Genomic DNA, 14,459 nt, shown 5'->3' with positions numbered 1-14,459 from the left:
CTCTTATAAAATTAGAATGATAAGAAAAAGAAAAGCATATACATTTAAATCTTTATACTTATTATTACGTCACTTAATTCCTCACTTTACGGGTCTATTGATTCTTGGATCTTAGATATCGATAGCATTCGAGAAGCTGATAAATCATTATTTCATAATCTAATTACGTTCTTAAAATATCACGAGGCCTAATGGAAAGTCCATTTATCAAGATAATTGATCGAGTACAATACACTAGATCCCTTCCCCTCCCCCCTCTCTCTCCCTTCTCAACTACTATTCGCATTACTTATAATGGGACTTTGCCAATGGGCGTGTTAACGATTAATTCGTTCTGAAACTCGACGTTCCTCTCGTGGAATCTCTTCATCAACGAAAGAGAGAGAGAGAGAGAGACGCAGCCTGCGGCCTCCTCTAACTCTCCTGTCTGTCCTTTTTTTGGATCTTTCGGAAACTGCCGCTTTTTCCTCTTGCCTTTGTTTCAAGCACAAAAGAACGATCCCGGGCATTCTGGGGATCGCGCGAACCAGCGATGTAATTGCCCGTATGTATCCCGTAAAAATCGTAGAATTTAAAAACGGCACGAGAGTCTTTTATACGCACTTCGAGCGATAATTCCGATCGTGCTTTCAACAAAATCGACCGGCACTGAATTCTCCTATCGTTGTCGTTTATCGAGAGTCGCTAATCCGCGTATTCGACATCCTATATAAAATTCCATGGATCGAGATCGCCATTATACACAAATATCCCGTATACACGTATCGCTATCGGTTTTATTTCGCGCGACCATTCTCTGCAGAAACTAATTAATTAAAAGGAATTAAGATTAACTTTCCGTCCGTATATGCGCATCCGTGCCGTTATACGCTTCTGTTAATCGTAAGTAAGCGATGATACAAGCAGAATCGTTCTACCGTGGCGACGCCTTTAAACGGAGAGTATGAAACGTGCGACTAATTAATCAATACGTAACGAACTCTGTATAGGGTATATTCGCACGCTCTAAGGACGCGGGAGCGATTAATTTTATTTCATTTCGATTTCTATTTCCGCGAGAGACGGCTCTCAAGTAGGATTCCCTCTGCGTATCTCGATATTTATCGGTAGGTTTTTCCAAGTGCGAAAGAAAGCTTGCTCGTAACGATATCGACTAGGGAGATTTTACTGAAAGAGGATAAAAATTTTCACTGAGAAATTACAACTAATTAAGAGAGCGTAAGAATATTCCGTATATATAAAATATAAGATTATTTATTTTCTGTCAAAATCTAATAAAGACAGAAATAATAAAATAATAACTACTACACTGCATTATTTTTATAAATCGATAAAAATAGGGAAGGCTTGTATAAGATCAAGAAGAACGCGGTGATATAGCGTGTTTAATGGATCTATAATTTAAAAAAAAGAAAAACAGTTTTTCTTCTTGGTCTTATACAAGCCTTACCTATTTTTATCGATTTATCATTTGGACCAATTATACGTATATTTATTTATTTAATATTTTAATTTTTATCTTGATCTTTGGTTATTATTTTGATGCCATATTTCGCTCGTTTTAGATCAAAAGGCACTTAAAAACGCTCTTCATTTCGCATCAAACATTTTACGGAGTCTGAATAATCTTTCCTGACGAAACATCGAGGAGTAATGGATGTGTGATAAATCTTCTTTCTCTGTTTTAGGTTTATTCGAGACGAACGGCCTACTGGTTCCCGGCACGATGTGCGATCACGAGTTCGTCAGTTCGCAATCGACGCCCCATTACGGACGATTCTACTCACCGCGCTACCCGTCCTCTTACCCGAAGAACATCCGGTGCTCCTACCTCTTCCGGGCAAGGTAACTGTAATCCGGCCTAGTCGTGAACTTGCGCGTACTGTATTCCATAAGGAGGAGGAGAGAGAAGGGAGGATGAGGGCAGGGGAGAGCCTAATCCATATATAATGCATCTCTGCGGCTAATCTCCGCCGTCGCCATATATATCTACTACTGTCTTAGTGAATTTAACGAGACGACAGTTCGTAATCCCGCTAGCAGTTAATTAACGTCCAATCTAGCGTATCGGAGAATATGTTTGATCATTTCAGACTCAATGTTGAGTTTTACTCTCTCGCGCGCGCAACTTCTGTCAGAGATATTCAAATTTCGCGTTTTGAACCGTTAATCTCTCTCGGGTGTCTCGCTAGTTTCGAATCATCACTGATCTACGCTGAATTTTCCTACGGTCGCGTTTCTGCCGTTCATCGGAAATTTTCAGGCTTCCTGGACGGCTCAACTTTCGCCGTTCCTCATCTCGTCTCCTTGTTGTTACTCGCGGTCGCCGAAAGTTCTGTCGCGAGCTGGTTTGCAGTACAATGCCATAAAAGCTGCGAAGCTAAAGAGGAAAAAGTAGCAAGTTCTTGGCATGATCCCTCGCAGGAAGCGCTACTATTTTCCAGCCGGTTCCGCAAAACGCGCCGAGACTACTTTCAGGATTCTCGTCGCGATTTATCTACGAAACCGCGATCCAACGTTAACGGACAAAATGAGAACAAGAGGTTTACTCTTGCCGGATATATATATTTAAAAGAAAAGTTCTATCTCCATAAACTCTAATTTTATTTTAAAGAAATAATTTTTTTCTTTAAAAATCACAGATATTCTCGTGTAAATAAATTATAAAATAGATTGCGATCACTTTGTACTTGTTTGTATAAAACAAAAAGAATGACAACAAAATATCAACAAAAACTATTCAATTATGAAAATTTTAGACAGAGTGATAATAAAAATGCTATTTAAATAATAAGCAATAAAGTAGTTATAAATAATATTTGCAGATATTTTAGGCACGCTTGCGAATTTCAAAGAGCCCTTTGATAATTAATTGAATAATACATAATGATATATAACTATTATTTTAAATATAATGTAAACTTATTTGTGTACATTTTTCACCAAGAACATAATTCCCTATAATTTCTTTAAAAATTTTAATTTATTTTTTTTCTCAAAAATTATTTCAAATCCAATTATTAAAAAACAGATCGCTTTTTTCCACAAATTTATTTGTTCTATATCATATAATCCAACTAACAATAAGTTATATTCTAAGGAAGAGATAAACTTAATATGTTGCTTCTTATATTTTCACACTTTATATGGATAAAACGAGTTTAAATTAATATATAAATATAGGATGTGTTGGATTAATATTAAATAATGAAGTGCTTTAAGTTTCTTGAAACAGGATTTTTTTTATCTATCTTTTTAAATGATTTATCTCGCCTGGAAAAATATTCTGTTTCAGTTTTTGTTGAATTTATTTAATAGGATAAATGATTAAGATAGGCATGAAGAGCTGAAGATCATTATTAGTAACGAGTTGTACAGATTAAAAAGACCAGTAGAAAACATTAATAGTCAAAACTTCAATTTAATAAAACAATGATGTTTAGACAATTCAAAAGCGGACGTTTCGACTTGTATTTAAGTCATCTTCAGCTTTAAGTCATTTATTTTATTAATTTAAGAGAGCTTTATTACTAATTTAATTTTATTTAATAGGATTCCATTTTTTTATCTAATAAGATTCCTAATTTTGCGTTAGAATAGAATTATCTATCCATAAACGTCATAATTCACATCATCGTATCGCGTTGTACGGTTCATCGGTTACGGTGGATGTCTGATCCGTGTGCACGGCGCTCAAAGGAAATGGTTAACGGTGTCGAGTCAGAACGTCGCTCAATCATGATGAATTTAATCGCGGCCAGCACGCGCGGATGTGATTTCCGTAGTATTGTGGGTTGCTGCTTAATTGCCATAATTGTGTCAAAGTAGCGTGCGCAGCCTCCCACCTTCCCCGCACCTCCACTGCCCCCTCCTCCCTTTTCACTTCCCCTATATGTCTAACAGTTATGTCAACGCAACATAGCCGGCCGCTATAAAGCCGGCGGATGTGTATGCATGCGTATATATATATATCACACGTGCAGTCTATTCGCTCTCCAGGTATTCATGACACTCGCTCTATATTAACGCGCTATACTGCTCCGATGATGGTCCCGCTTTGTGTCACGTAGCGATCGCTGCGAGCGGGTCATCTCGACAGCCGTTTCCGGATACGAGGAAGAAAACGGAAGGAAGATACAAGGGAGGATAATAGAATTTCGCACAATATTTCGATTCTCTGTTTCCTTACGACGCAAGTTCTCTTTCGCGATACTCTTTTACAAAGGTATATTCTCCTTCTCTCTCTCTTTCTTCCTGTCGTTTCACTGTAAATCTCTTTGCGCAAAGAGAGATTTGTGGTCCCGCCACGCTGTTCACAGCCGCCACTACCGCCGCCGTCGTTTTAACAAATTCATACGCTAGGTGCGCTTATAACGAAATTAATTACAACCCCCGCCCATCTTGTTTCATTAGTACCGGTGGGAATAGGATAAACCGCCGCGCGGACGAAAAATGCGCGTAATAATATTTCCGCATTCATAAAAATGCAGGCTTTAATATCGCGCGTTCAAAATAGTATCCACAGACAGTAATAAATGACATTGTAATGTAGAATAACTCGGTTGATCCTGTTTCAGATTGAAGGAGAGAATCCGTTTGGTTTTCGAGGAGATCTCGCTGCAAAAAGGAGACCTAAGGCGAGTATTAACCGCATTTTTATTACTCGAATTTGTCGGCGACAAAAATACGGGACGAAGTACGTATCGCCGGACGAAAGGTAACGACGAGCAATAGTGAAGAATAAATCGATGAATTAAAGATTATATCGGTCGCCTGAGACATGGCGTTTCGAAAAACTTTGTTCCATCATAAACGGTTTACAAATTTCTCTTCCCGGCGCGTTTTCCGAAGTTGATAGATTTGCGAGAGAGCAACGTTCGGTGCATCCGCGAGAAAAAGTTTGCCGTACGTCCCTCGCATATTCAGGATAGAAATTGAGTTCTACAAGTTGCGAAAGAGAAAAAGCGGGAGCGAGATGACGGTTGAGGAAGGGAGATATAGCAGAAGGGATCAAAGTCGCGAATTCACCAAGTATGACCGAGAGAAGGGGAGGGAGGGGGGGAAGAGAGGCTGCCTCGTCCATGTAAAAGATGCGCCATTAAGCCCCGTCGGCTGATAGAACGGCACATTGGCGCGATTTGTCGATTTAAAACTTTGAAACTGTCCCTTCTTTCCCCCTCGCCACCTGGCATGCGGTGCGTTGAAAACAGTTCGCGACTCCAAAACCGCGAAAGACGGATATATAAAATGGAACGTGCGGACACGGTGATACGTTCGAATGATACTGCCCGTTCTTTGACATGACCACTTCATTCTTATTTGGCGATTAAAAATATTTCGACGATTACATTTCTCGAGTATTTGCTTAGTATTCCCATTTTTCGACACGATAATACTGTAGATTTTTTTTATCTTGAAGTAAATATACTATGGTTTTATATTTTGATCAATGTTTTCTTCCAATAAGCTTTTCCCTTTTAATTATTGTAGTTTGAATAAAGTCAATTTTTTGATGATTTTAATTGTTCATAATTTTCAACAAAGCTATAAACTTTTTAAATTGAATAATCAAATCATAGTTTAGCTATTTTTGAATAAATTGTAAAAACTGATAACAATCGGATGAAAAAAATATACAAAAATATTGGAAAATGTAATTTTGCAGGAAAACATTTCAAAAGTTTTAACATTAATCTTACGTGTCCAAAAAAGTTTAGAATATTTAAAAAAATTATTTTATATAATTCCAAATGTTTTGAAAATTATCTACATTTATCTTAAAAAATTTTAATGATTTTCATATTTTAATATATATTTTCAAGTACATCCGTCTCTTAATATGCATGAATCGCCAGAACCAATTATAGAAATAAAATTCAGAAAGAGAGAAAGAGAGGGTGGATTATAGAGGCAGAAATGCCCTTCTATTATTTATTTACAGCAGCGAAAAAACCTGCGCATCTCCGTTTCACTTTTAACGATTTAATCACGAGGCACTTTACCCGGTGAAGCTTTTGCATGCACCGCTTTCACGGAGTGTGTGGTAAATTTTAAAGACTGGTGCGCGCGGCCGCTCCGTTACGCTAATCGTGAATTACGACGCCATTATTCGGATATTAACATTTAAGATCCAACGAGCGTCAGAATCGAGGGTGCGAAACTTTTCTATTTAAAACTTTTTCATTTGATACACGATCGCGGACGTTCGCTCAAACAATTATACGGCTCAGTCAGTCGGCAATAAAGACCGGAAAGATGGATTGAGCACGCAATGGAGATTTATGCGCGCGATAAAGTCGTCTTTGTTCTTTCTCCCCTTCCCCGGGTGGTCTTAATTTTCTGGACGTTTACACGCCTTAAATCTAATCCGGCCTAACTGACGCCTATAATTAATCGGCGAAAACACGTGGTTCGGCGCTATCTGATCTGTCCCGAGAGATCAAATCCACTCGGTTTCGGATTCACTTCAAAATAAAATTGCCAATGATCGTAAAAGTTTAATCCCTGATATCTGAGGGTTTTATTGACTAGGAGAGAGAACGACACGAATAGATAATCGGCCCAGTCGGCTATGGTAAAACATTCGAGTTGGGGTGGCGCGAGATAGAGACTCGCCGAAGCTCTCGGGGGAGAGGCGTAAAGCCAAACGAACCATTAAATTAATCAAACGAAAACTGGTTTGTTTGCCGAAGAGCAAAGGACCGGCGATGTAAGCGAGGAATGTTGATGTAGAATCCCAATCGCTCGAGAAACTTCACGAAGAGCGTATTTTCCATTGTCCCTTCGTTCTTTAAGACATATACAACGTCTTCCCTGATGCATGTAGTCTTCGAGAGTATATCGTGGGACGTAGATAATGTCAGCTGTGTGTTTGTAGGATACAGAAAGAATGGTCGGAGCGACAACGATAAGTGAGGGTCGCCTTGTGCGTCGTTACGTGTTATGGACGTCGATTTTGCAAATTGAAAAGTACAGATTTATCTAACGTTTGAGATAAATATAAGACGTAAGAAACTTTTCTTTCCTCTAAATAATTTATTTTTAATATTAAAGTAAATATTAAACTTTAATATACTTTACAGTTTGTCTGCGTTTATGGTCATTTCGCAAATAAGTTTTATATTATTAGCTACAAGTTTCAAGAATATATAAAATAATTTAGAGACACACGGTAATATAAAAATATTATTTTTACACATTAATTGATTAATATTGTATTTTACACTGAAAAAATTGATATTTTAATCTTTATTTTACTTGCATAAAAGAATTGTAAAAAACAAACGTTTCAAAATAAATACTGATATTCATGAGAGTAAATACTGTTTTTATTATATCATGAGACATTTGAATACTTTATGGAAAAAATTTTAATATAACATTTTTTAAAAACATGACTTGAAATATGAAATAAAAGTATATTATCATATGAATAAAAACAGCTACCTAAACATCATTTTCGCACGCAAAAATCCAGTTCTTTTACATGAATTCTCTCTCTCTCTCTCACATAACTTTCATAATAAAATTTTCAACATTTTCCGCAATATTGCAACTCATACAGCATTTTTAAAATTTAAAATTTTTTATAATATTGTTCAATTATATATATATATGATAAAAATGCCAAGATTTTTTACAAATTGTAATGTTTTTAAACAACTTTATATAAAAAAATATGTTTTACAGACAAAAAAGGAATATATTTCTATAATATATTTATATTTATATAAAGCTAGTATTATATATTAAAATCTTAATATATAATAATATTTTTTATATAATACATATAAAACGATAATATATTTGGTAATAGGTTTGTTTGTGCACGATAACTTCTTTTCAAGATATTAAACGATCAGTGAACAAACGAACGAACGATCGATCCATGGACGAGAGTTCGCTGTAATTCGAATGTATTGAACTTCCTACTATGTTGCACGAGCGTACTACGTGCGTGCCGAGAATAATCGACGGTAGTTAGATATATCTCGTTACGCGCTCCAGCGCAAGAGGAGCGTTCGTGAGTTGGAGAGTCTTTCACGATCGTGAGGAGTACTTAGGATACGCGGGAACCCCGAGTATTCTGTGTAGTTACCGAACATGCAAATCACCGCTGTCGACCGGAAAGGCCGCAGAATCTGATGTATTATCAATCCACGCGAATGAGAGATAGCTCTTCTCGCCCCTCTGCGCGCGACACGAAATTTTACGATCGCCAATACGTCAAACGGCTAATGCTTCTGATATTACTGACATAAATCTGCCAGGCGGTAATACTGAGAGCTCGCGATTCTCTTCAATCTGGCTACCATAGATTGTCCTGTCCCTTCGATTTCCCACGGTTAGCGCGCCATCGAGGACGCGACATGCCTGGACTGCGCATGAACCGAGAAAGGCGAAATATTTTTTCAAACAACTCCTACATATATTTTGCTGGGAACATATTTCACGTCAAGATATCTCTCTCTCTTTCTCCCTCCCTCGTGTTTCTTACTCGTAGCTCGGTAAACTTCATATTCAGCCTAGCGAGCGCAACGAATATCTTACCGGGAATATATTTACGACGAATTCTCCAACATCCAACCTCGCGTTGCTGTCGGTCTTTGTCAAGGATTTAAAAATTTACACGCGAATTTCACGCATTTGTCGTAATTAACTTGACCGCAATACAATCTCGATTTAACTGCGGTAGCATACTTTTTTATTGTTTCTTTTTATTTCTTCCTTTTTTAAATCTCACAATGTGTGTTGTGAATACATGCTGGCAATTTGACCCCTAAATCCTTTGAACGTGGACCATGATTCTACTTAACCCACATAAAGTTCCTCTCCGCGCAAAGACTTAGAATGGTGATGCCGAGGTCGACTTGGGAAAACGAGAGGTGCCTAGGGACTTGCAGTTGCAGCGTGCAGGAGTTAATCCTTGATAAATCCTCGAACTCCGTCCTAATTCAGTATTGAGCTCCCTTAATTTCATTCCGTCAGTGATCTTTTAGCTTCAAACGCCGAAATCAAAGCCGGTGAGGTCTCAGACGGATGAAAAATGCTGAAGAATCATACTGAAATGACGCGTGTAAAATTAACGTCAAATCAAGAAGGAGAGATCTCGGACTAGTTGGAATTATATCATTTAATCACACGAGACCGTAAATTATACAAGCGTTTTCGAATAACATTTGCAGATATAACGTTACTTTGTGAACATGTGAGAAGTGGCTTGCGTAAAATTTGAGAAAATTGTATATGCTTGGATCTAGCTAAGAATAATGCGAAAGCAAATGTAATTTTCGTGGCGCGGGACGAGATACGAATAATAAGCAATTTTCAAATCGCATTATGCTATTACGCAAGTCTCAGTATGGCGGCTGAACGTGGCTGAAAATGAAAAGGAAATATCATTGTGAAAGTAATAAGTTTTTTGCGCGCGCTGGCGATAAAATGTTTGAAAAATTTAACGCCGTTTTTGCAACATTTACTGATATTATAATCGATCTGTATTCTCTCTCATCAGAGATTAAAATTAGGAATTTTTTTAAATATTTTATAAATACATACGCATACAATTTGCAGACACATGTCAATGTTTAAGTTGGTAATTTTAACTTTCATGACGGTTTTATTTTGCGGGTAAAATAACGGATACACCGAAACTCATTTAAACTTCACTCTATATTCTGTTTCGCGCGAAGTCCGGCTATAGCATAGTGATTCATGAGCAATTCGACGTCTATACGATGAAAATCGATTATTACGGCGAAAATTTGCGATCAAATATTATTTCATACGCGACCCTCTACATAATTTATCCACCTTCAGATGTGCTTATTTTCCACATATCGACTCCTTGTTTATTCGTGATGAAGGCAATAATCTCCTCATCGGGAATGATATCGATTCTTCTGTAGATAGAGTAATATTTCTGACACGCTTCGCGATATCACGTACGAATTAATCGGACATCGATGGATCCGCCGATATTCGTGTAACAGGATAAATGGATCATTAGCTTTATACTGACGTATTTATACCAGAGATGGTAGGAGATGAGTGCTTTTGCCGTAAAAACCAAAAGAGAATACACGAACTTCTGGTCAAACATCATCTCGTGCATTTGTTCGCTCATTTGTTCACATTTGCATAAAATATCAATCATAGTAACATTTGTTTTATTAAAATAAATTTATCAAGATTATACACATGTCGCTAATTACTTTCTACTTTAACGAGAAATCGCGCGATAATGCAATAATAAGTAGAAAAAACTCGAGAAAGATATTTTATTCTACATTCGCGGAAAATAACTCCAATCCGATCGTGCTTTTTCTTTGCAGCGCTTTTTTTATCCAAACACGGAATTTGACGAGATATCGAACACTATAATCGTAGCATAAATCCAGCGGGACAAAAAAAAGAGTGATCAACCAAGTCGAAAGGGGGCGATACGGAAAGTGCTGTCGACAAATCTGCGATCGATAGCGTTAATTTATGTCGCGGCCGATGGCACTTCCTTCGAAGACTGCTGGTAAAAATCTGTAAGAGCTCGGCTAAGAGCTGAGAAATGCCTCCATATATCAACGTTAAGCCGCTCCGTCAGACGCACTCGGATATTATCGTGAATGGTGCTGATGGATACTGAGAGAGAGAGAGAGAGAGGGAGAGAGAGAGAGAGAGACTCCTTCATCCAGCACTCGATACAATCCCGCACTTTCTATTCGAGAAAGTGCACACTTATAGCACGCGTATAAAGTTATCAGTCGGCGAGAACTATCGATAGTATCGACAGTAATCCCCTCCTATGGGCAGGTAATGGGTATGGATAATCTCTTCGCGTTACGTACGCGAGACAACTTGCGAAGCTTTAGGAGAAGAGGAGGAAAGAGGGGAAAAAGAAAAGAGGAACGGGCGGGCTTCTTTCAGTATCGCTCGTTCGAAATACTTGAGCGTGCTTTCACGCCTGAATTCAAATCTCTCCAGAGGTAAACGCTACTCTCAACGATATTCATGGAATGGCCACTATGAGACACGGTAGACGCGGATAAAATCAACTGAAGCGAAACCCAACGGAGCTCGCCGCTGATGGACCCGAGTAAATCTTATCGGACACTTGAAGAATTCCGTATACACACTCCGGGGGCGATGTCACGCTAAATTAACTTTGATAGGTGGATTTGCTTACCTTCCGCATCCAATTTTCACGCGAATCTCTAATTTCACGAGGGTCGAAACCTTTCGAGGCTGATTGTCTGATATGTGTGTGTGCGTGTGTGTGTGTGTGTGTGTAAATCGATTCAAATTCACAAGTCGGAATAAGAAATAATCTGATCCTTTCTGCGCGCATATTCGTATGGATATTCCCTACGATATTGTGTATATATGTATACAGGGTGACCCATTTTAACTTAGGCAGCCAAATAACTCGAAAAATAAGCAAGATAGAGAAAAATGTTTTAGACAAAAGTTGTATGGTTTCGAGGGGGCCGTAAGATGGTATCATTGGTTTGACCTTGAAGAGTCATTTGAAGGTCACGTGAAGGTCACTTCAATTTTTTTAAATGGAATACCCTATATATTTTTGTACATTCTTGTAGCTTATTTCGAGAGCTTTCCAAAACACTATAATTAAGTACCTTTCCGTTAAGTACTTTTTAAGTTATGATGCTTGAAATAATTTCTTAATTTTACATAAACCGTAAAATATCTTGTAAAATATTCATTTTTCGATTATCTTACCTTAATACTTTTATGTACAAAATAATGAGAGGAATCAATTGGTGTAAAGAAAACACATAGTTGTTTTTAAGAAAAAATATGGAATTGTTAATTGCAAATTACATATTTTTTCTTCGAAACAACTATGTGTTTTCTTTACACCAATTGATTCCTCTCATTATTTTGTACATAAAACTATTAAGGTAAGGTAATCGAAAAATGAATATTTTACAAGATATTTTACGGTTTATGTAAAATTAAGAAATTATTTCAAGCCTCATAACTCAAAAAGTACTTAACGAAAATGTACTTAATTATAGTGTTTTGGAAAGCTCTCGAGATGAGCTACAAGAATGTACAAAAATATATAGGATGTTCCATTTAAAAAAATTGAAGTGACCTTCACGTGACCTTCAAATGACTCTTCAAGGTCAAACCAATGATACCATCTTATGGCCCCCTCGATACCATACAACTTTTGTCTAAAACATTTTTCTCTATCTTGCTTATTTTTCGAGTTATTTGGCTGCCTAAGTTAAAATGGGTCACCCTGTATATAAAATATCGCGTAGCGTATCCCGTGCTACATCGACTAAGAACGCCATGTGTTAAGCGGGCGAGGTCAGAAGTCGCGCGTGCAAGTCGCCGGGCGAGGGGGCGAAACGGACTAGGGGGACAAGAGAGGAGGGAAAGCGGCTCTTTAATCTCCGGCTCTTCCGACGATAATCTTTCTCTGCCAACGTAATTGCTTAACCCGTGCAAGTAATAAGGTTATCCCGTCGGCCGTCATCGATCAAGTCCTTTAAATCGGTCGGATCGGCGAATCCCGTCGATATAGCGCGCGATTCGGAAGGCCGGAAAGATGGGCGGAGAGGGGGATGGGGGAAGACACGGAAAAGATGTAATGCTCCTCTTCGGTTCGATCGAGCGAAGAACAGTTCGCGTACACGTATAAAACGAATCGCCTGCGGTCGTCGAGATTTTCCTCGGCCTCGCTTTCCTCTCTCTCTTTCTTCCCTTCCTCCTCCTTCCTTTGTCACTTCACCACTCTTTACAGTTTCACCTTCGGCCTCATCGAACTGTCTCGCTTCATCCCGCCTCTCATCTTTCTTGTCTTTCATCCTTCCTTCCGTTCCCTTTATCCCATAGCCGCGCGTTATCTAGACGAGCCGTAGTACAGCTTCAAAGCGGACTTGGAATATCTTCGTTGCCGAGTATCTCGAAGACCCTCCCCTTCATTCGCGCATCCCATTTTGATTTGAATCTTTATGGAGGCGAACTTTTACAATGTAAAACCGGGCTTGGGAGTCTTATGAGAGAGCAGCGACGTAGCAAGATTAATTTAGCGCAGATTTTATCATAGATCTTATAGATATTTCTTGTTTCTTAAAAGCGCGAGAGTGGCAATTGGGTTAAAAGTGAATATTGTAGTTTCTCGGAGACAGAGACAGAGAGATCGGGTTAGTCACTCGTCTGAGGTTAATGTACCGATAAGTCGCCGTCTTCTAACGAAGACCGCGCATCCTGTTACAGTTGCCTGAATAGGGCGGATTTAATCAGGGTGCACGACGGAGCGGATTCAGGGGCGCCCACAATAGCCGTGCTCTGCAACCAAGGAGCGGAAGTGGAGGTACTCAGCACGGGACCAGACATCTACGTCGAGTTCGTCGCTAATTCCGACTGGCCGGGTCAGGGCTTCAAGGCGAAGTTCCAATTTCAACCATTGGACGACGCGCCGCATCCCGGTCAGTAATGAACGACGGTTACTCTCACGGATCGGGCATTACGAAAATTCATCCCTCCCTCGAACCGTTCCTCGATCATCCCCCCTTCCCCTTCCATCCTCTTTCTTCGGTATCGCTTCGGTCTCGCGATGTGTAAGACCGCAACCAGGCGCTTCCGTCACCGGATGAATCCTTGAAAGCCACGCGAGACGAGCCATTAAATTATCCGTTACTTCGCATCGCGCGCCAACGAACCATGTGAATCATTCACTCATTGATTGTCTGTCCTCCATTTGCGCGGTAATTTTCACTATAGAAAACCAGCACATGTGTACAAATTTCGTATTTCTTGTTAATAAAAACCTCTTCCGATCATTCAATGTTATTATAATATAATTATAAAAATTTTATTCTTCCGTAAACAGATATCTTTTATTTAAATTCTACCTCGTTACATATAAATATATATTTATATTCGTGTATTAATTTGAACGATCGAACGGAAGAGGTTGATTGTTAGAATCGGAAAAAGTAAGCAATTATTAAATTTAAATGATAAGATTAAATTATAATGAAGCGCGCGGACTCGATCGATACTGTAGGTTCAAGCGAAATAAGTTCGAAAGCTCAACAGAACGCGTCGCTGTGCCGAGGTACGAAAGCGCCATGAAACAGAGCTTTCGGCAAGCTCTTCGAATATGTCGTCGAAGCTTTTCACGGTCGGCAAGGAAGATCGTGAAGCTTTCCGACAAACCGTAATACCTGAAGAGGAAGCTTGCATTCTCTGCGGATACTTTTGCTTACTTGATAATGGCAACCGAAAGCATTCAATCCTCCCAAACATTCGGACCATTGAATTTACCCGTTGCTATATTACTATGTCCTTCGACATTGCCATTAACAGATATACAATATGGAATTATAAATAGACGAGATTGACTATTAAATGATAATCGAGTTTCCTGCCTAAATTCGATATTCCAAATTATTTCATTCGCCTTCATTTATTGCGAATCATATGCA

The 14,459-nt window shown here is 38.7% G+C and overlaps 2 protein-coding genes across 4 annotated transcripts in view; one reads left to right on the top strand and one right to left on the bottom strand.

The window, feature by feature from the left end:
• Sol1 (CUB domain-containing protein Sol1) overlaps positions 1-14,459 on the top strand; it is a 290,756-nt gene that overhangs the window by 128,701 nt on the left and 147,596 nt on the right. Inside the window, exons 5-7 of the mRNA XM_083109748.1 lie at positions 1,689-1,845; positions 4,578-4,637; positions 13,246-13,457. Of these exons, the coding sequence (XP_082965874.1) occupies positions 1,689-1,845; positions 4,578-4,637; positions 13,246-13,457 (429 nt within the window). The remainder of the gene's footprint in view (positions 1-1,688; positions 1,846-4,577; positions 4,638-13,245; positions 13,458-14,459) is intronic.
• The window catches only part of M (zona pellucida domain-containing protein miniature), a 271,056-nt gene that overhangs the window by 177,286 nt on the left and 79,311 nt on the right, over positions 1-14,459 (bottom strand). The window lies entirely within an intron of this gene.

The sequence above is a fragment of the Camponotus vicinus genome, unplaced genomic scaffold, assembly GCF_025532165.1.
Source record: "Camponotus vicinus isolate PSW18456_S1 unplaced genomic scaffold, iyCamVici1.0 SCAF_1, whole genome shotgun sequence".
Lineage (NCBI taxonomy): Eukaryota > Metazoa > Arthropoda > Insecta > Hymenoptera > Formicidae > Camponotus > Camponotus vicinus.
Note: the sequence above shows the minus strand (reverse complement) of the source record. Positions and strands in the feature narration are given on the sequence as shown.